Source organism: Acomys minous (assembly GCF_964271855.1).
Source record: "Acomys minous genome assembly, chromosome: 10".
NCBI lineage: Eukaryota > Metazoa > Chordata > Mammalia > Rodentia > Muridae > Acomys > Acomys minous.
The window spans coordinates 75,461,500-75,485,204 of record NC_140491.1 but is presented as its reverse complement, the minus strand read 5'-3'; the positions used below and the strand labels follow the sequence as shown (position 1 = coordinate 75,485,204).

The following is a 23,705-nucleotide window of genomic DNA, read 5'->3' as shown; positions in this document are numbered from 1 at the left end:
GTATCAAAGATGGAATGATTACAGTTAGAGTAGGCATTTATGAAGTAATAGCTGTAGTTACTTTTAAAGGTGCTCACAGGGTAGAGGTATCAGATTTCCTTGTTTGGATGAGTGACACTGGGTTGAACTTTGCAAATCAGACTTACAGACTCAAGGCAAACCTACAAGAATGTAAGCAGAGACAGGCAGATCTCTCTTGAGTTTGAGAGTCTACAAAGTGAGTTCCAAGATAGCCATGGCTACAGAGAAACCCTGTCTCAAAACCAAACCAAAACAAAACAAAAACAAAAACAAAAGTCAAAAAAGAAAAAAAAAAGCATCTTCTCAAATGGTAAGATATATAATCAACTCAGGAAATGAGACATGAAGAATCTCCTTGATTTTTGAAAATAATGTTTTCTACTTCCCAAAAATGTACTTGAGGAATCATATCTACTATGGAAGATAATGAATAATGCTTATTTTATTTGCCTTTTAAAAACACTTATTTTCTAATGCCATAGGCCTTTTCCATATTATCATTTGTTTGAATAAAACAAATTCTCTGTCTCTCTGTATACCATTCGAACTATCTGTCTCTGCCATATATCATTATAAAAGATTCTTAGAAATATTTCTATTATGTGTAAATTTTAAGTACAGCATTTCAGATAGTAAAACATTTATGATGTGGTCCTTAAGAAATATTTATCAGTCACTATCCAGTGTGGCACCTATTACTGTGTGGGTGTGAACACTACTGTTCTCTCCTGCCCATACCCTCTCACTCCAGTTTTCACTCCTCATTCACCTAAACTACCATAGCTTGTTTTTACATATAGTGTATTTCCCATGTTCCCGCACACTTGATCAGAGACTCTGGCTGATGCTAGATGTTTTATTCCGTGTGTTCTTTGTACCTTACAGTAAAAGAATCTGTCACAAATTATTGTGCCTCACTGCTTTAGAAACTGAGAAAAAAGGGAGGTTAGATTGACATCTGTGACTGAATAATGATGACCAGCCTTTTGGCTCTCCTTGAGCCACAAAGCTAGCACTGCCTTTAGAGTGGAAAAAGAAGTAAGAAGAAAGGGGAGGGATAAAAGAGAGTTACAAATCTGTGGTCTCAGAGATGTATTACTGTTGGGCCAGTTGTCTGCATGGTATGATAATCCATTTTGATCTTCTCTGTCTTAATTGTCTGCTAAAGACAAATGGGCAGTAAAAGTTCATCAGTTTCATCTTTTTGCTTCTCGTTTAGAAGCAGAATAAATGATCCATCACTACAGAGGAAGCCTTTCTTTCTGTCACGGAAGTAATGCAGACCCAACACGTTTTATTAAAATGTTTTCCCCTCATTATTTCAGTCCTCTCAGCTCTGATAGATCTTACTGTTTCATAAAAAATGTAATCTGAAATGTAAATAAGGGTCTTGATACAGAGAGAAGAAGTAATGAGCAGCCTGAGCCACATTTTAGGGCTCTTGATTGTAATTACTGACAAAGTGATTTCTCTGTGCCCCATTTTTTTTCTTTCCTTAAGTTGTCTGTGACACAGTCAGACCACAATGACATCTATGGTTTAAAAGCCATTAAATCACTGTAGCACTCGATATTTCAGTAAAAATCTAGTAAGCTTGCTATTTTTATCCTGAAAATGAAGGCTTTGTTAATTCCTAGAAGATGTACAGTGCCTATATTTTTTAAAAGAGCAAAACAAACAACAAAAGCAGGACGAACAAGGGCTTTTCAGAGTTCATGTTCCTGACTCATCTGCTGTTGTTTAAAGCTTAACTAGTTTAAATACTAAAACATCAACAGTGGTAGGGTTCTGACTTGAAAAGGATCTTGTACTTTTGAAAAAAAAAATCTTCTAACAGCTTATGTATGAGATGGAAAAAAAAAGAAAAGAAAACCTCTCTCTCTCATAAGTATATAATAAAATAGGCGAGGTTTTTTTTGGTTTTTTTTTGTTTTGTTTTTTGAGTTAAGATTACGAAATTGAGGCTAGATTTTACTCTGGGTTATGGGAAAAGTCTATTCTTTCCAACCTCCAAGAGTAAGCAGTAGAAAATTCCTGTTAATAGGAAAGAAGAACAAGAGTAATTAATGGAGTCTTCTCAGTTCTCAAAGATAACATGTAAGTTAGACACTGGAAATAAGAAAAACCAGGAATGTTTTTGAATCATGAATAAAACCATACTTCTGTAGTCAGCTAGGTGCCTTTTTACTTATGTCATTTTGTTTATTACTCTGTTCATTCATAATTAAGGAAATAACTGGTAAAACTTTATTGTATTAATACCATTTTAATGAACACTAGTTGAATTAAGGGAAAAATAGCTAAATGTACATGTTTGTAAATGGTTGCTTCTCTCATCAAAAGGCCATTATTGGCTTCAAAGCAACACATTTTTCAGATTAAAAATTGGTACTAATTATGATGTGTGGTATAAGGTAGTATGAAATAAAGGTATAGTAACTTATCAGATACTTCCATAAATAGCATTATACTGTATCAAGTAAAACAGGTATTACGCATGATTTTAAAACATACTGGTCATAATGTGATTATTTCTTATCATAAAACATGTACAATTATTAATTTCTTCTCACAATTTTGCACTTTTTATAGCCCATTGCTCCATAATAATATTTAGAGTTGAGAATACCAGAAGTTTTCTCCACCAAGTGCTCATGTATATTTTGCTAAAATAGTGTCATAGTTCCCCGGAGAGAGGGGGGGTCTGTGCATACCTACCCACCCCCATATACACAGATTGCTATTAGAGTCACAGGTAATTTTTCTTTCCACTGGCACCAAAACACAGGTTATAATGATTCCAGCAATTTTATGCATTTATAGAAAACTATAAAAAATTTATGGAAATCTTTATATAGAAACTGTGTTTCTTCTACAACTATATGTAAGCAATGTAGAAACATGGTGCACTGGGAAAAATAAAAAAGTGCCCTTTTTTTGTGGTTTCATATGACCTATGTGATTTTATAATTTCACTACAGAAAGCAAATTTTAAAAATAGACATGGATACTAAAAAACAAACACAATATATTTTATAATTTGGGCTAATTGTGATGGAAATTGTCACCTTTAAGTAGCATGTAACTGCTTAAATATGGATTTTCATGTTTGTATTGCAGATACGCTCTAAAGAAAACATTTCCTAAGCTTCTAATTATCCATAGATAACCTTGATGAGTTGATTTGAAGATTCTGGTTAGAGGGATTGTAGAGATAGTGTTTAAATGAGCATTGCTACTTGCTTGATGATTGCTTCATTTTTGATGAGGTCCAACATAAGAAAAGTTTCATGTTACTTTGTTTCAAAATTTTAGAGACTAAACATTCTGTTACAGAATTTAGTGTCTATTGGTTGATGGAAAAATCTGTTTAATAAGAAAATTGTATATGTAATCCACACTTCCTAAATATTTTACTAAAAAGGTAGCCTGATTGTTTTACTTTATGTAACATAATGTGTAATTCTTATACAAAATGCAAAACAAGGGACACTATTTGATTTCTGCCTGTTCTTACCAGGCAGGCAAGCACAGAGAAGAGGGCACCTTGTCTGTTATAGTCATAAGTAGAAGTTCAAGTCGAAACTGAGAGCTGGGCTTTGTGACTCACACACAGAAGGACTTGGACTTGGGTGTACCCCATTTTGCTGCAAACTTCAGAGCTTTCTTGCTTTTGCAGTTCTTCTCCAGCCTGCATGCTGTTAAGCTAAAGCCCACTAATGCAGTCGATTCAGATTTGGTCCATTTTGAATTGTGAGTCTCATGTGATCTTGGAAACTCAATTTTAAAAAATCAATACACATTAATATAGCTTTTAATTATGATATTTTAAAGCAAAATTAATTCTTGTTGGTGCTCTTGCCTCCTGAGCCCTCTTATCCTCTTTTTGCCCTTCTACCTCCTTTCCTCCATGGCTTCCTTTTCATTTTTGAAAAGTTTTTGCTTGTCTGTCTTTGACACAGGATATCATTGATTGGTCTTACACCTGTGAGCTTTCAAGGAATCCACCTATCTGCCTTTCACGTAGCTGCAAATGGCAGGTCTTTATGGCAGGAACTAGACGCCATAGAATAGAATCTGTGGATTCATTTGCATTTCATTCATAGAATTTGCTTATGGGATGGTGAACTAGATTACACTTTAAAACAATTCAGCATCCCAGTCTTAACATTAATGTAGTAATAAGGAACTATTTTTCCTTCCATCCTCTTTGCTGTTTTTGGTGGTAAAAACCAGTCTGGATTTTATTTATGCCGATAGAGTTTGGTAATTTTGTAGCGCATAGGCCAGACACTATGTCAGGAAGGGAAGAAGAAAAGAGCAATAAACTCATCTCTGGTCAGTAGTATGCTGTAGAAGTAACTTATGGCCAGAGTGTGTGGTACTTAATGGAATGGTGAGCTAGCCACAACTCCTGGTGTTGGGAATGTTGAGTGATGGTGCCATGTGAAATCACATCCCTGTCATAGATGATAGCAGAGGCATCAAGAGTGGTACAGAGTGGGCTAGAGAGATGGCTCAGAGATTAAGAGCACTGACTGCTCAGGTAGAGGTCCTGAGTTCAATTCTCCGCAACCAGTTGGTCGCTCACAACCATCTAAAATATGATCTGATGCTCTCTTCTGGCCAGCAGGTATATATGCAGACAGACTACTATATTGACAATAAATAAATAAATCTTAAAAAAAAATAAGAGTGATACAGAGAAACTCAAGTGGAAAATATTAGAGATTTTCCTAAAGAAATATCATTTTTAGACACATCTTACATAGTGCTTTCTAAGGTGGCTGTTGATTTATGGGGCTTTTAACTAAATGCCCCAGTACGTTTCATATACTTATATCTCTATCATCTGTCTCTCTCTCTATATGTCATTTATATTGAGGAGGGGCAGCTAATTGACTGACTGACTTGGCATTCTGGCATTGTAGGTGGAATTGTAATTTTTGTTTGCACAAATAGAAACTTTCAATCCCATCAGCCTGGACGGGATTGTAAGTCCAATAGCTGCAAAAGTGCCTTGGTACATAGTTTTTTGGAGTCATGGTACATATCAGTTCCCATGACTGCATTGAGTGAGGCTGCTTTAGTACATTGTATTACAGCTCTCTAAAGGACTCATTGGGTTGAAGATGGATGTATGAATCCAGATCAAGTATGTACTGCTCTATATATGATTTGTTTATTTATTGAGACAGGGTTTTGCCCTATAACCCAGGTTCTCTTGGAAGTTGTGGCCCCCTGCCTCATGCTGGGAATATAGCCATGTCACCATGTAATCTTTACTTAGTATTGTTATTAGAAGTGTTTTTTTTTCTTTCCCCCAACCCCATTAAAATGTAAGTGTTGGGGATGGGTAGATGGCTTGATGGTTAAAAGCACTGGCTGTTCTTCCAGCAGACCCAGCTCTCTATATAACTCTAGTTCTAGAGGAGTCAATGTCCTCTTCTGGCCTCTGTAGATACCAGTCATCCACATGGTGCACAGACACATGCAGGCAAAACATCCATACATATAATAAAACTGAAATAAGCCTTTAAAAATTTAAGTGTCTGAGGGTACTAGTAGATAGTTGGCCTTATTTTTAGCAAATTACTCAATAAGATTATCAGTGAACTAGGTCTAATTTTTGATGAATTTTAAATTAAAAAATTGAATTATACACATTTGTTTTGTGTATGTGTGCCTGTGTGGGAAGGCTAGAAGACAACTGGTGAGAGTCGGTTCTGTCCTTTTACCATTGAGTTCTGTGGATGGAGCATAGGTTGGCAGGCTTGACAGCAAGTGTCTTTACTGAATATAACAATTCACTGGCCCTACTTTTGTGAGTTGTAGCCTATCTCCTTTTAGTGGCACGTGATTGGTTCCTCTTGTTGTGTAGGCTCCTGCAAGTCTTGCTCATTTTCATCTCTAAATCCTCTCTGGTCTTTCCAAGTTTTCTATTTGCTTTTGCATCTATATGCTCAGAGTCGTGTCCCCCCCCCCCCCCCCCCCGGTGTATTCCTTGTAATGGCCAGCAACCCAGTGATGCCAAGGTCAATAGTATCTATAACGGTGGTTCTCCTTGGGGGGTTGAATGACCCTTTCACGGAGGTTGCCTAAACCATTGGAAAACACAGATATTAACATTTACATTCATAACAGTAGCAAGGTTGCAGTTATAAAGTAGCCATGGAAAGAATTTTATGATTGGGGCTCACCACAATGTGAGGAATAGTATTAAATGGTTGCAGCATTAGGAAGGTTGAGAAATACTGGCCTATAAGATAGCTAGAGATAGTGTTTTAAAACCTGTCAGATCACACCACTTCTCTTTAGGTAAAATTCTTCATTTTTATTTTCTTCCTACTATTTGTTTGTTTTGAGTTACCATCTCACTGTGTAGCCCAGGATGGCCTTGAACTTGTGATCTTCTACCTCTCAGTTCTGGTATTACAAGCTGTGTTTCCATGCCCAAATTCTATAGTTAGACCTTTTGGTGGTGGTTGCTGATACCTTCATGAGGTATCCAAATTTCTAAACTTGAAGACAGGTCACTATTTTTGTTGTTACTGTTTTTTTGGGGGGGGGGCGGGGGGGAGACGGGTTTCTCTGTGTAGCATTGGCTGTCCTGGACTCACTTTGTAGACCAGGCTGGCCTCAAAATCAATCCTCCTGCCTCTGCCTCCCAAGTGTTGGGATTAAAGGTGTATGCCATCACGCCCAGCTGACTGTCACCATTTGACCTTGATTCAACTTCAGTGCTTATCTCCTGTTACTATCTATAATACAGGTGTATACTTTCATGATTTTTCAGAACATGCTCTGCTCTGTTCCTATCATTTCTGTCCAATCTGCTTTTATGTTTGGAATATGGTTTTCTCACTCCCATACTAGAACACTTCTGCTCAGTTTTTGTCACCTTGCCTGTGAAATTGCCCTGACTGAACTGTTAAGTCAGGCCTCAGCTTGGAGAACACTTAGAATATTTACTTCTTACATTCTATTGTCTATGTGTTTGTCTCTTTTGTTAGTCTAAATTTCTAGGCATAGAAATGGCTATGGCCAGTGTTAGACTGATGAGGCTTGGTGAATAATATGTGAGTGTAGGAGCATGACAGTGGTGATTAAAAGCATGCATTTTGGGTGCGAGCTGCTTGGGTTTAAATCTTAGCTGCACCATTTACATTTTGAGATTTCACTTACTCTCTTGTAAACTAGAGATGGTCACAGTAAAGACCTTAGAGGATCTGGGTCAGGATTAAGTGAATCAAAGTGCATGAAGTGGAAACAAAACCAGAAAACAACCTAGCATGTAATTGTAACCAGTAACTGCAAATTCTTTGTTGTTATTAGAAGTAGATTTAAGGTGGCAAGCTAAAGTTGTTTGGTGCTTTATTAGTTGTTGAGGCTGAGTATGATAGATAACCTTTGCCTCTAGATTTCCTGATTCTTCTCTGGAAGAAATCTGGAACATTCTTCTTTGATAAACCTACACTGTTTAGAATGAAGTTTGAAGTCATAAAGGTGATCACAAGTGATTTGTCAAGGAAAGGAAGAGTGGGAAACCATTCTTGCATATTTATGTTCTGAGATGTACAAAAAAATGTAAAAGCTTTAAAAATGGTGATGAAGGGGTTTCAAGTAGTTTACATTTTTTATTACAGTCATAAAATCTATATGTCAAGACTCTGGTGATGAAAACCTCAGAAATTTCTTAATACGTCCCACCATCCTTGTAAATGAGCCTTTTTGGTTGTATATGGGCTTTGTATTACTAGGGTACCTTTCATTTTGAAATGGTTATATGTAGTATGGTAAAGACTCCTCTGACCATTATAATTTCTAACTAACTTCAGTCAGTTTCAGATTTCAAATGTGACATAATAATCCCAGACTGTGGGCATGGGGCAGGAGTTGGTGATTGGATATGAAAGGAATTCATAAAATTATTGACATTGTTTCTTTTTTGTATGTATTTGGTGTCGGAGATCATATATAGGGTTGCCTTTAAGGAAAATTATATTTATCAAGGATTATTTATTACTTACCAACCTTGAAAAACATAAGATGTAATGTTTCACATTGCTTTTACCCTCCATAAAATTTTCTTACACAGCCCACTTACCTGGTAAATACTGATTTTATAAAAGGTTGTGGTTGTTGTTGGTGGTGCTTGCCTCCTAACACCTGGGAGGCAGAGGCCGATGGATCTCTGTGTGTTTGAGGCCAGCCTGGTCCACAAGGTGAATCCAGGACAGGCAAGGCTACACACAGAGAAACCCTGTCTCAAAAACATAAAAACAAACAAACAAACAAACAAACTCAAAAGGTTGTAGTTTACATATTTCTTTCATTTAAAAAATTTTATGTGCATGGATGCTTTATCTGCATGTATATCTGTGTACCATGTGCCTGGTGTCTATAGAGGCCATAATTAGTGTTGGGTTTCCTGAACCTGGAGTTTAAAAAGTTGTGGATTCTGGGAATTGGACAGGGGTCCTCCAGCAGAGCAGCCAATACTCTTAACTGCTGAAATATTTCACTAGCCCCTGCCTTGTCCATATTTCTATCAGAAAGCCCAAGACAGGTAACACTTGCCTGTGTATCATCCTCCTCCAGGCAGGAAGCTGGGATGCTTGCCTGCTTTATGTTCCTAGCTCTTGGACTTGATGCATGGATGTTAAGATGCAGAGTTTTTATATATAATACTAAACAACTAAATAGTGGTCACACTCTGATCTGTGAGTTCAGAATTTAAACAAGATAGGACAAATGAAGAAGCATAATTATGAAACCTCCATTTGTAACACAAAGGAAATAAAGCATAGAGAAGGTTTTGATGCTTTATATGGAGTTGATGATATCTGAAGTTTTATTAAGCCCTAGGATGCGAATAAATATTTAGATGATGAGCCTGGAGTCAGGTGATTGAAAACTAAGAGTCCCAACACTCTTCTTCAGTTTCACATCTCAAGTAGGCTATGTGAAATAGGCACTCTCACTTTGTCCTCCAGACAAGCTATATTCTCATTCTCTCTCTCTCTCTCTCTCTCTCTCTCTCTCTCTCTCTCTCTCTCTCTCTCTCTCTCTCTCTCTCAACAGTATCTAACCTAGGACTTATGAACATGACAGAGAATACACTGATACACAGAAATACATGTATGAGGGGGAGTAGGTTGCTCCTCCCTAAGACCCTTTAGCACAGATCTTTGATTATACAGTTGCACCTGGAGAGAAAGGTAGGTGATAGGCTATAGCTTAACCTAGCATAGCGGCTGCTCCTGTAAGCTGTAGCTATGTGTTTGAAACTATTCAAATAAGGTATGAGATGGACAATTTCTTCTGTTCCTCCATGTTCAAGGTCGAATTAATCTACAGGAGGATAATATCTGCATGATACTAGTGATAGACTCATTGAACATAGGTAGAACTTTTAGTATTAGTTTCTTTTTAATTGCCACTTAAACCCTCTCAAGAAAACAGATGATCACTGGCATGTGAAAAAAAAAAAAAAGAAAACCAAAGTCCGGATGCGCTAGTTTCATAATCAGATGAAATTTGTATCAATCTAGTCTTTGAAATTATCTATATAATCCATATTCTTAGACATGAATGATAAACAATAAAAATTACTAATACATTAATACTAGCTTGAATAGTCTTCTCCATTTCTTTCATTTTCTATGCCATGAATAAATCTTAACTTTTAAAGCTTGATTTTCTCATAAATTCAAGTCTTTGGCTTGCCAGCTATTTTCATTGATTTTTATAGGAATTTAGCAGTTTGGAAGAACTCGTGGAGAATAGTTTCAGCCTGGAGGGGCTGTGAGTGGATTTGAGTCGGAAAGTCTTGTGCAGGTGGGATGCAAAAGGCTCCACACCCTCCAATGAGTCCCAGTGCATGAGCATGAGGTCCACACTCCCTCCAGGACATAGGATCCCTCATGCCATGAGCACTGCAACCCATCCATTTTTACCCACCACCCCCTCTTTTCCTGCCAAGCTTGCTTTAACCTCCTGTCCTGGGGTGTCTTGCTCAGTGGCTTTTGCTCCTGCTGCTGCTTTTGCCTCCCTCTTTCCACCCCTTTCCCAGCCTTGCCTGGGATTTCTGCTCATTCCTTAAGCCTTCCTCACACTTTCTGAGAAGCTGTTTGTAACCTATATGACTAAATTCAGGCCTCTGCTAGTTTGTCTAGAGCTTTCTGTTCCTTTCTCTCACAGTTCCTGTGCATTTTGGATGACCCGTTCTTGCATTTATTTCAGTAGCCTCTGTCTCCAGCTAGATTTCATTCCATGTGGACAAGGGCCTCACTTTACCTGGTGTCTGTCTCTTCCCTGGTTACTAGTACATGGTTTGCTACTAAATTGCCTAGTCAGTAGCTTGCTTAAATGACACACTTAGGGAAACACTGCTATTTCTTTTTAAGATGGTCTAAAGTAGACTTGATCTTAGGAGCTGCTTCACCCTCTGCTGTGTTTACAGATGCTTGGAAAAGTTTCAGAGACCCAAAGATGTTCCTTCACAAGTTATCTTGAAATCCAATCGCCACAGTGAACGTTTAAATCAGTGGGATTCTGAGAGCCTTTTTCCTTCTGATGGAGTGGGAGTCTGATGGGGTCAGAGCTGTATAGGAATATAAGTGGTTGAGCCTGGATCCTTGATGTGATGAACTAGAATACCTGTGAAATGCAAGGCAGAATGGTGATTAGACTTTGTGATGGGGACCTAGAACTGGGAGGCTGTGAGGAGGCTTCAGAGAGAGAGAAGGAAGGGAAGTCTCAGGAAACCGATTTAATGAAAAGGGCTTGGATTAGGAGTCAGAAGACAAATTATGGCCTGGAAGAGGGCTGTCCACTTTCTTCATTTAACAGAATGTTGGACAAGTAACAGTATGGTAGTGAGTGGTAAGAGAAGCAGCAAGAAAACCTTCCCCTCTTCTAATGCTGCGTTCAGAAATATTTACAAACAAAATGAATCTCAAGTGGAAAGATGGTAACAAATTCAGAGATCATGGAATCTTTTGTTTGCTTAGAAAAGTCGTAGACCTCACCAGGGGATTGTGAACGAAAGGAAGAAATGCTTCTGTGATTAAGTTGAGGCTACAAAACAGTTGTGAATGCTCAGTGTTGGAAAAGAACCTTAATTTTTCTTGTTGTATATTTTACAAAGTTTTCATTTAAAAAGACATGTAGTACACATTTGGCCATTTAGCAGCAGTCACATGTGAATGTTGGTTCACCACAGAACCAGTAAGCAATGCCCTTTTACCTCCTGGGAAAGTAGTTCTCAACCTTTCTAGTGCTGTGACCCTTTAATACAGTTCCTCATGTTGTGGTGACCCCCCACAATTTTATTTCATTGCTGCTTCATAACTTTAATTTTGCTACTGTTATTAATTGTAATGTGACTATCTGATATGCGGGATATCTACGTGACCCCTTTGAAAAGGTCATCTGATCCCTAAAGGGGTCAGAACCTACAAGTTGAGAACTGCTGTCCTAGGGGTTTCTAGAGTTTGGGATACTACTGAGTCTGTGCAATATTAGTTATTTCTTTCCTTGTCCTTCTTGTGCTCCTCACCCTCTTCCTCCTCCTCACCCTTTACCGTCTCCTCATTCTTTACCTCCTCCTCATTCTTTACCTCCTCCTCCTCCTCCTTTTCTTCATCTTCCAAGTTATGTGGCTAGCATCTTACTCAGGTTTGCTCACTGTACTCAACTGGTCAGATTCTGACTACAGAACTGGGACTAGTATTTCTGGTAGCACCTCCCGTGGCCCCCCCTCCTGTTGTTTTGAGATAGTGTCTCACTGTGTAGCTCAGATTTTTCCCAAGTTAATGGTCCTTCTGCCTCGGCCTCCTGAGTGTTAGGATTATAAGTGTGCGCTGCCATGCCTGGCTGTGGGATGTGTTGTTATTGCTTTTTGTGTGTGTGTCTTTCACATTATGATTGTTGTTACCTTTTCACCCCTTTAAGGGTCTTTAAAAGTAGACTATGTGAAAGAAATGTAACTGACTCCCAAGCCTAAAATATTTACTTTAGGCTCTTTAGAGAAAAAGGAATGTGTTCTTAAACATCTCTTTAGGTGCTAAGTTGTCCAAGAAATGAAGTCCATGACAATTCAGAGTAGCTTCAATACTTTAGGGCTTCTCTTTGAAATAGTGACTTCAGCTGCTGACTCCTGAGAATATATATGGTGAAGTGAATCATTTGATTGAAAGCTGTCTTGTTTGACTTGACAGTACATAAGAGGAGGAAAGGATTTACAAACAGTGTGGGATCACAGAAGAGTTCTAAAAAATGCTGAAGCCTATGCTGGTCCAATTTCTGCCCTTGGCTTATCTCAGGCAGCCAGGTAATTGTTAGTTCCTGTAATGTTGAAGCCAGAGCAAAAGAAAACATATATGTGAGGTTGAATTATTTTTTCTTATATTTTGCTAGTCTTCTGAAGAGAATTCCTTTTAAGAAAAGATTAAACTATTAAATGTTAGATTTAAGGAAGCCTCTTACACCATTTTCTGATTTTGCTAGTGTTTCATATCACCTGCCTCTCTAACGGGATGCCATCAGTCTGTTCTGACTGTAAGTTTCCTTGGTCCTGACTCTTCCTCCTGTCCTCCTTTCACTGTAAGTTGTGAGAAATATTAGTTGTGAAATAGAGATGACTATGCAGTGGAACCTTGTCTAATCAATTCCTAAATAATACACTCTTTCCAAAGCAGGTCTGATATTTACAGTTTGATTCCCATTTTCTGCTTGCAGTGTTTGTTGATGGTATCTAACATTTCCTGGCATCAGATAAATAAAGGCTGCTATTTCCTTTTCAACCTTTTCAGCTATTATCCTCATGCAAGAGCTAACAAGTGGAGGTTAGGTGAATTACTAAACCATGATCCTGTCCATCAAAAGAAGCTAGGAGCCTTGATTAGCATGCCTTGTTAACTGATAGGTTCAGTTCCATACTGGTAGTGCTAGAATAATTTGTATAAACCAAGCAGTACAGATTCCTTATTTTAGCACTAAGGCTTACAAAGGCTTCTTTTAGCAGCCTTTAATTTTGTACTTATGTATGTGACATAGCCTGTGGCTGTGATAGCTACTGTGAATCTGCAGTTGTTTGGGGATGAAAGGAGGAGGCAGCTGGAAACTCGGTAGCTACATCTAGCTGTCTACCTAGAGAAGGCCTTGATTTCAAGTTTATCTAAACAAGCTCGACTAATCCCAACTATCTAGGGGGATCCACTGTCAAAACAAGCAGCGTGGCCCTGAGGCAAACACAGCCATACAGAAATGAAGGCTGGGGCTTCCAATACTCTGATGACTGCATACTGGAGGCTTTTTTCCCCCTGAAAGAGGGTAAGAGAGGTAGAATTTGCATAATGCCTTTTCATTGGAAACTTTTGGAAAGCTGACAGACCCCCAGCTTATAGATCTGTAGCCACAATACAGAGTCTATAGGAGAATCCTTGAATGACCTAACCATATTGAAAGGAAATATAAAAGCGTCCAAGTATAGCCAAGTGAGAGAGGAAAAGAGGCCGATGCATTGTCTAACATCTGCTGCACTTCTCGTTAGTTTTGTTCTTTGCTATTCTATGTGGACTTTGGAGAAGCCTAAGACAGCCTAACATGAATCCTATAATCTTCCTTCTGAATATTTATGTAGCGTGCCAGCTTCTAAGCTGTCCTTTGCGTTTTCCTACTTCCCCCTCATTTTCATGCTCTCAAATGAGGCCAACATTTCAAAAGCTAAATAAATGTTTGTGAATGTTTATAAAAGATTTGCATAAATTTGTCCTTGTCTGACAAAGATCACTTTTTTCTTATGCCAGTTCTGAAAAAAAAAATTTTTTTTTAAAGGTTTTGGTTCTTGTCTTGACAACAAAGTCCCGCATCCCAGAACAATGATTGCTGATTAAGTGGGTATGCAGTTGTGGCTGAATAGGCTTTCAAGATACTGGGTAAAAAGACCCATCATCTGAAGGCTGAATTATAGAATTTAGAAAATGTTATCAGAGGTACATATTTAAATCAATTTTTATGGTACCGTGTCATTAGATAAGACAAAGACTTCTTACAAGTTAAAAGTATAACCACCCACGGTTTAAGAAATTGTCCTGTATAAATTTTAATAAATAGAATGTTTCATTAGCTCAGAATATTACCTCTCTCCTATGTTTGAACATGTTTAAAAATAATCTTTAGACCTTTAGGTATTTTTTGGAGCCTGTAAGTCTCCCAGTGGTATATGTGCATATGCTTACTGGGGTGCTGATCAGAGGGAGTTTAGTAGGCAGTCCTTTATATATCTGAATGCTCAATCATACCTTGAGAAAAATACAAATTCTATGAAATATGTGTCTGCGCTTAATTATAGGACATCCACACACACAGCACCCAGACATTTGTGCCACCAGTGTGTTTTCTGAACTCATTTATCTTTTAAAATTAGAATGGATTTTGAGGGGTGGCAGGGGAAGTTGTGGGGAGAGGCGCTAATTTAGTTCCAAGATATTGGAAGATTGGCAGCAGAGAGAGGTAACAGCCAGCTCTGTTCATCTTTTGGTTGTATTGGTTTAGAGGTTTAAGTTGTCATTAAGGCACAAACTAGAGCCACTTCTCTGACACAGTTTTTATCACATCTGCTAGGCTTGTGTCCCAAGAGGAGACGTGGGGAGCAGTGAATTCAGCATGGGCCCATTATCGACTGCTTTTTCGTGTGTTGTAAAAGGAGTGAGACCTCAGGGAGGCTTGGAGCCTCCTCCCGTGTAATGTCCAAGTCAGATTTGAAGGACTGGTGGCAGGAAAGCTTTGGCCTTGGGGTGTGAATTCTAAGAAATAGAGGCACAATTAAGTTTAAAAAATTCAAGGACTTTGAGCTTGATAATGAAAGATTTTTTTTCCTAGACTAATGTGAGCAGAAAAGATGCCCATCTGTGCACATTTTTGTGTGCATTTAAAATATTTAAAAGCTGACAGCTTTTAATACGCTTACAAAATAGTATTTTCTTAATCAGTGCTCTTTTTTCCTTCCTTCCTTTCTTTCTTTCTTTCTTTCTTTCTATCTATCTTTCTATCTTTCTATCTTTCTTTCTAGTAGTAGTTTCCCGAGGGCAAATGACTTCTTGAGGAAAATTGTGTTCGCAGTTTTACTGCAGGGACCCGTTCCTTTGGTATATGCTGACTTGAGGCCTTTTCCCTTTCCTTTTAAAATTGTTGGTAACACACATGCTCAGATAACAGGAATATAAATGATTAAGGAAATGATCAAACTAAAAACAATTTAAAGGGGTGATATGAAGTCTAAGGAACTGTACTACTGATGTCACCAAATGTTAATAGTATGAAATAAATTTGTTCACTTTGGAACTATTTGAACCCAGCCTTAAGAATTGTATTGGCATTTAATGTGGCCTCTCTGTTTTTTAACTCAATGCTGTGCGGTTTAAAGTTTATCAAATGAAAGTTTGGACTAAAGGATTTTTTTTTTTTATTGTGACTATGGAACAATTTGTAGGGAATTGTTTTGATGAAAGGAAAGAACATAAAAAGGATAAACCAAATTTGTTTAAAAAAAAAAAGAAAAAACCCTGAATTTTCACTTTGGACTTGAGAAGGCATAGGTATTGCCGTATAAAAGTAGGTCTTTTGCTGTTGGAACTTTCCTTTATTTTACCTGAAAGTCTTTGATAATGTAAACAAAAAGTTAATATATGTTGGGAATGTTGGGAAGGTCATTGTGTAGTAGAGTGCTTACTTGGAATGCCCAAGGCCCTGAGTTTGGTCACAGCGTGACTTAGAAAAAAAAGATTATATGAATGAAATTGATATGATATGCTTATAGAGTATGATAAATTTACTTATTGTAATGTTATCTTTGAATTGCCACACTAATTCTAAATGTTAGGTATAATTCAAAGTACTATAATTATGTGCATAACTAAAAATTAAAATTTATAAAAAGTAGTCTTGGAGTAAATATTGAATATTCCTAAAAGAGAAAATTAGCAGTGTATTTGAACGGGATTGTTCAAAAATTGACCTGGCTTTTATGTTTAGTGTTGAAAGGCCATTCTGTAAAACCCTTTTTTCAAAGCCTCTTTTTCTCACTGGGTGAGAAAATAAATAGATCTTAACCATGATATGGATCTTGAATTTAATTTGATGCTTATAATGGAAAAATAAAATTTTATTTACTCATTTCTCATTTAGGAAACTTCCCATTAACATCCTTGAACTTGATGCTTATTAAGTTTCTAGGAACTTCTGCATTACCATTCTTAACTATAAACATTAGAAACCTTTGTTAACTTTCCCTTGGAGTCACTGGCTTTAACTTGAAATGGCTTAAAGTGCAAATTTTGTTAGCTTTTTGAATGTGTGGATTGTGTGTGTTCTGTAACTTTCAGTTTGAGTTTTAAGATCATCAGTCAGAAGCTTTTCTTTCCCATCAGTGGCACAGCTCTCACGTACAGGAGTCGGAGGGTCAGCTTTCCCTCATGCTAGTAAGCAAAACAAAACAAAACAAAACCAATTTAAACACACTATGTTAGGAATTTGAGCTTCTCTTTTTCTCACATACCTATGATTTTGAAATGAACAGATTATGTATACAAAACCCAGGAAATGTTCTCCCACTGGCTCTCCTGTTTACCTTTGTCCCCCACCCCAAGCCCCTTCTTCCCCTGACCACCCTCCTCTTCAACCTTCCCTCCCCCCAGGTAAATTATCAACTGCTCTTTCAGCTTTTAGACTGCACTAAAAGGCTAAGTATAGTTTTACATATTTTAAAATACACTCATTTATTCACAGTATATCTTAGACATTTTCTTGCATACCTTTTTCCTCCAGCCTTTAGTTACGGAGCATGTGCACCATCTCTCAGTATTCTGTACTTTCAGGAGACACTGTAATGTAAGATCAGCTGGCACTTTATCCTTCAGAAGTACTTATTTGTGGGGTATGCCCAACTGCTGTTTTCATCTGTCAAATAAAAGTTACTTTTGTTTATAGGTTTCTTTGAAGAAATGAAATGAAGTATTTTACTTAGGAAAGGATGTCTGTTACAGGATTGCCTACACACCTTCTTACAGCCCAGATTTAGAGTGACTTGGTCTAACCTTCTTATGATTAACAGTTCCAGATAAATTCACTGAATTTAGTCTTCAAAGCTTTACTGATTCTATAATGTATATTAAAAATATAAAACTTTACTTAGTTTTTAAGAGAATGTCTCTGTGTTGCAACATATCCCTCTTTCTTCACAGTATGAAAATTCCCTTGATGGGCTTTCTGCCCAGAGGTGAGACTTCTCATTAGGGAAGATGAACCCAGGGTAGACCAAGATTAGCCCTGAGTTCGTTTCTGACTTCGGTTGTTTCGTCCTGCTGGGCCTGTGTTGGTTCAGTCTCCTGGTGGTCAGAGTTTTGTGGATGTTGCTTTTCTGCTCCTGTACAGCTGGCTGTTTAATATATGCATAACTGAAAGGGCTGTGTGACTCCCCCCACCCCCGTCCTGTTTCTTCCCACATGAAATCCCATATATTTTGTTATAAAGAAAAGCATTTTGGAAATTGTCTGTTTCATAAATTGTCTGGTGACACAAAGGGGTTGAATGCTGTATTCTTGTCTCATTTATTTTGAAAACTTTGCTACCAAACTCACCTTAATCAATGAGCTCAGTGTTGTCTCCAATAAGTTATGTGTTGGATATATTGATTGGGAGGGATTTTAGAAAACCCATCTGGGGTTTATAATGTCAGCAGTGTTTTGATTATGAAAAGAGTTGGAACCTAGGGACATGGAACCAGGTGGCGAATGTCCTAAAGCCAGTGGTGACATGGTGGACTGGTTCCCTCTTGGGATCTAGTTCATGCCCTGAACTTTAACTGTGGTGACTGGCTACTATAAATTCTCTTTCTTTCTTTCTTTCTTTCTTTCTTTCTTTCTTTCTCCATTAAAATTTTAAAAAGAATCAAACTGTACATAAAAAGATTTGTGAAAATATAAACTTGGAATTGATCTGGAGAACTGGCACACAGTCCTCCCCACCCCCACCTTTGCAATGAGGTCGTTTACATTTCATCAGCTGCCCTGTATTTCCGAGATTCCCTTTATGTTACCGGAGTGGAGGCTGAGCTGAGGCTGACTGGCTGAGAGAGCTTGTGTGGGAGAGAAAACAGTGAAATTGACATCTACAAACCAAGTTCCCTAGCCAGACGTAGTTCTCGAGAGAAAAGAGGGGTTGGTAACTGGTCAACGATTATTTCCCCAGTAAAATTAGTGTTGAAAGATTCTGCTATACTCTGCAATAACTAGAAGACTCAAAAAATATTCAAATCAGGGTTTTACTCCCCCTCCCTTGGAGAGTGATCTTTCCATATTTGAATAATTGTGTTTTTCTTTGGACAAAGAGGATAAGGTAACTGAATATTTATATATGATGAAAGCATCAGTATACAGAAAATTGGTTTATTTTGGCAGTTTATGATTTACAAAGAACGTTGCTTGTTTCTTTTTTCTTGTCCTCCCTTCCCTAAACTCAGAAGTAGATATTTTAGTTCTGATTGAAATCATGTGATTATGCCTATTACCAGATAGATGCTCATCCCCCCCCCCCCCCCCCCGCCTCTGACAGCACACCACCATCTTGTTTGACTTAAATTGAAATATCAAGCTCTTGTGGCATCACAAACATGAAGAAACATACGGTAATATGCAAACACACGCCTGCATTTTCGTACATCCCTTGTTCCCTCATCTCCCCTACCCTACTACTTTGTTGTGTAGAAAGAAAAGTTCTTGGGAGGTGGGTTATACTCAGGCTATGTGTTTCATTTCTGTATACTAATATTATTTGTCAGACAAGTTCATGGTTGACTATTACTCTTGATATAAGAAAGTGGCAAGTAGTTTCTATATTGTAGTGAGTAATAAGTTGGGCATATTTGATTCTTTTGACTCCGCTGTAGAGCACAATGCTTTCTTGTAGCCATGGGGGTCCTTTCTTTCAAAAATCTTTTGAGGCCTTTTCCCAGCACAACTCCAGCATAGAGTAGAGAAGTGCTTTCTGTACCTGAAACTTTTGAGGAGTAAAAGATAGCTGTCTTTGTAGCTGCTGATGTTGGCAATGAGTGAGCACATGGTACCGACTTTCAAAAAAAAATGTGTATTAAGTTGAGAGATGCTTTCTGGTGTTATCATGGTATCATGGGAGTTTTGTATGTGGATAATATATTTTAGAATTACATTAAAATGAGGCTTTTATACAGTCTCTTTTCCAGCATTTGCCTGTTAATATGTGCTTGGAAACTAATCCTTATATGATGCTCTATTTGAGCTACATACTACTGGTTTAAAATCACAGTAGGTACATTGCTGAATGCCACATAGAATATCCAACTGATAGGCAAATGCCTCTGAAAACATGCTGGTATTCTTCTCTGCTTCTTTAGTCCTTACTGTTTTATAGCATGCCATAACAGTACTGTGATATACGTAGACCCAATCCAAGATGATATTAAAACTAGGATATGCTCAATTGAATTGTCTTGGCAGAACACACTCTGGCAGAGCAAGTCATGTGCTTTCTGCTTCACTGAGTGGGTTATTAGATTGATGTGGTTTATTTCTTGAATGATAGAACTGGTTTTAAAAATAAATGAAGCGAGAAGCATCAATTCAGTTAGCATTGATAATTCATTATTATTTGTTAGAAAAGCGCTACATTTGTAAACTGATCTTTAATTTATCACTTGGATTAGTATTTGCAACAGGCAGATTTGTTTTCATTTAAACCAGTTTCCCAATGTGTCCTTCATTTTGGCTTCAGGTTGGGATTTAAAATAGTTAAAAAGATCAAATTCATGAAAGGAATATTTTTAAAGAATGTGTAACACTGGTCAATGACTTTATGATGAACATCAACTGTGGGCTGTCCAAGCCTGTGGTAAAATTAAGTCAAGCTATAGAAAATTCTATGAAGGAAGTAATAGTTAATTACTTGTATATATGTTTAGCTGTGTGCATATATGTATATGTAACATGTGTCTATTAGGAAGAGTTCCCCACCCCATGTTGTGTTGCATGTTCCAATGCTCTTGTCTTAATGTAAGAACATTGTCTTTTATTAATAAATTGTTGAGATGCTGTTGCTTTCTGTGCCCCTTTCCTGAAAAACTTGCTTGCCTTGATGTGCCTCAGCATTTGTAAGAACGTTTATTCATACTGGTAGTTTGCTTTGGATTTTCATAAGTTACAAGCAGGTAAGTATGTCTAATTATGGTAATGATGTTTAAATAAAAACATTGGTCACAGTTTGATTCCAAAATTACTGCATGCCAAAAATGGCAACTTCTTGATAAAGCAACTAAATGGCGTTTTAAACTCTAAAAATGAATTTAGGAATGTTCAGGAACAGTTATCTTCAAGTTGGCTTTATCTTCTTCTGTAATTCGGCCTATTGATACTGGGAAGCGCTGTCTAATCCTGGCCCCTCTGTTCCTAGGTAACAGGCAAAATCAGTGCCAGCAACAGCGGCCCTGCCAGGCCAAACCCATGTGGCTCAGTGTTATTCACTCTGATCCATATGGTCAGGCTGGAGATGGTCCCTGGAGGGGTGTTAACACTCAGCAACCCAAGCACCTCCCTCCCTTCGGAGCTTTCCTGCATGGCTCCTGCTGCTTGCCCATGTGTGGTTCTTGATTAATTTTTCATTTTTAATGAAGTTTGATCATGTTTATTATTTCTCATGATTGACTGCCTCGCACTTCTCCTGTGTAATTGATAAAGCACATATTTCTTCATCTGTCTCCTCTTTCTTTAGGGTAAAGTTGCTAGATGGTGTTCTGTGATTAATGTTAGATTTATTGGTCCCATTAGATGTATAAATTATCTCTCTTTCTCTCCACAGGAAGTTCTACAGACTTTGACCAAGTTTTGTTTTCCCTTCTATGTGGACAGGTAGTGTCAGATTTTCAAACTTTATTAGTATTAAAAAAAAAAAAAAGAATAGTATTAAACTTGCTGAAGAAAATAAAAGCCATACCATTCTTAACATTCTGTCTGTTTAACCATGATTTAAAGCACTTCTGCTCCAAGGAGAATTGCAGTATTTTCCTTTCCTGGGAATTTTATTGACACTATCAAAAAGTTTAAAGCTTAGAGCTGTGTGTTACATGGTTTGTGAGATGTATTTTGTGTGGCATTCAATTTTTGATTTTTGATTTTGGTTATCAGACTTAAAAACCATGATTAAGAATGGTTGGTATTTAATTCAATACTGTTGAATTTGTATTTAAGTATTAATATGTTTTGCTTATACAAATAATATATGACCACCTGGCCTTATGGTTTGTTTTTCCTTGCTTTCAACTCCAAATTTAAATAGAGAAGGACCTATTTTGTTTAGAAGCAGTTTACTACTTAAAAGATATGTTGCTAGATAGTGTTTTACTTTAGGTTTAAGTGACTGAAGGTGTAGTGTCTTTGGGGAATCAGCATTTCTATAGGCATGAATACAAAATATACACAAGCTTCTAAACAGCCCTTAGTATTCATATCATGAGAAGTGATTTATGGGAAAGGTACAAGTGTAAGAACTCCAGGACAACTGAAGCTGTGAGGCTTATTTTGTTTTGTTTGTTAAGTAATCCACTGCATGATGGCAGCAACTTTTCAAAAACGTAACTTTTTAAAATTGTAACTTATTACTGTTAGTAAAATGTCAAGGTGGTGATCTTCATTTTATGTTTTTAAGATCCATTTGCTATCGTCTCGATGTCAGTGAAGCATGGATCATGTGATCACTTGTTTACTTTCTTGTTGTCTCTTTTTTGTTTTCTTGGGAAACTGAACTGAGACTATATGTATTCTGTTTTTGTTTTTGTTTTTGTTTTAAATTCCACTTTTAGTGTTAGAGAGCTTGTGGAAAATAAGCAAATTATGACTAATGAATTTCTAAGAAAGCTGTGTAAAGTGTAAACCTTTTTCGGGAAGGTTCTATTGAGTATTTTTAGCATCCACAAATAGGCATGAAGAAAAGGATTTGGGTGGTTTAGCATGTATATGGATAGTATGCTACTGATTTTTTTCCTGTATATTGTAATACCAGTATCCTGGTTTATTTGTCAAAAGCCAAAGAGTGTTACGGGATGAGACTTGGTAGCCAAGGAGTTTGAGTCCTAGAAGCAACTCTGGAATGCTGTCAGCCACTTAGCATCAGTGCTCTCCCTGGTTCTCACATGTTGGTTTTAAGCCAATCAGCCATTGTAGTGGTTTCATGCTTAGCACTTTTATGACCTGGTAGTAGGATGTTTTATTAGTAGGTTGGTACTCAGAACAGACTAGCCTTGATTTTTAAGAGGGTCTGTCTTTGTAATGAGAATCCCTTCTCTCCTCCTTGTCCTATTGCCTCTAAAACATAGCAAGACGTGTATGGTATTGTTGAGAGATGTTCAATACAAATTTTATATTTATATGAATCAGCAGTGTATGGCATTTCTAGCCACCTAAGGAACTATATTATGAAGAGACATAGTTATATAAATTAATAAAGCTAAATACAGCTAGATATTTAACAAAATATATAAGAAGACATTTTGATAGCACTTCTTGCTAGAATGGTGATCTGTTTTGGTTAAGTGTTCTTTATGTGACCTTTTCTTTTCTTTGTTTTTTCAAGACAGGGTTTCTCTGTGTAGCCTTGGCTGTCCTGGGCTCACTTTGTAGACCAGGCTGGCCTCGAACTCACAGTGATCCGCCAGCCTCTGCCCCCTGAGTGCTGGGATTAAAGGTGTGCTCCACCACACCCGGCTCTAATTGACCTTTTCAACTAATATTAGAAGACACACCCCACCATAATGCAGTATGCACGCACATGTGCACACACAAGTACACACTTCTCATTTACACTGCACCCACCACCCTGCTTGCCTGTCCATTTGCATGAATCTGTCCTGAAATAAAAGAAAAGTAGAACTTCAGGGATAACTCTGAAACACCCTCTTCCTCTCCGTCTCTGTCTCTGTCTCCGTCTCCGTCTCTGTCTACCTCCACTCTCCCACCCCACCCCCACCCCTGTTACCTGTAACATTGGATGCTTTTTTTTTTATTGCTACTGGGAAATATTTTTCTTGTAAAACACATTTGTGCAAATCACTCATACCAGTGGTGTTCTTTATTTTTTCTTTTGCAACATTATTTAGGGATATATTTTGATATTCAGTGTATAATAGTTTGTCTTTACATAATAAATATTCCTTAAAGTAATTTCTACTGGTGCCCCAAACAAGAAAAACAAAGAAGATCCCACTTTATGTGGAAGACCATACTTTCTTTTGTACCTCTTTAGGCAGACATACTTCAGTATAGGAGAGATTGTCATAATTAGACTCATTTATGAGAAATACAGAGGTTTTAATGTCACAAGCATTTTTTAATTAGTTGTAGCACTTTCAAATAAATGAGCCCAGATTTTAAGGCCCACAGGTTTGTCCAGGTCTATGGAACTGTTGACTTAGTGAGTAGACTAGCAGGGAGATGAGATGAGCAGTGCCGCAGGTGATGGCACTTTCTGATCTCAGGTTTTCTTCCTTAAGGAACAGTCATGCAACTTCCTGACATTCTAGTCTGTACCAAGAGTAGGACTTCTACAGTCGTCATCAGATCACTCATCAGCACTGACGTTTTGCCATCTCTTGTACT

The 23,705-nt window shown here is 37.6% G+C and overlaps 1 protein-coding gene across 17 annotated transcripts in view; it reads left to right on the top strand.

The window, feature by feature from the left end:
- The window catches only part of DENND1A (DENN domain containing 1A), a 476,985-nt gene that overhangs the window by 117,709 nt on the left and 335,571 nt on the right, over nucleotides 1-23,705 (top strand). For 7 of the 17 annotated variants that reach the window (XM_084797952.1, XM_084797949.1, XM_084797942.1 and 4 more), the window contains one exon: nucleotides 20,914-20,963. The exons of the other annotated variants lie outside the window; for them this stretch is intronic. In XM_084797952.1, coding sequence (XP_084654078.1) covers nucleotides 20,914-20,963 — 50 coding nt within the window. The remainder of the gene's footprint in view (nucleotides 1-20,913; nucleotides 20,964-23,705) is intronic. 17 annotated transcript variants of the gene reach the window in all.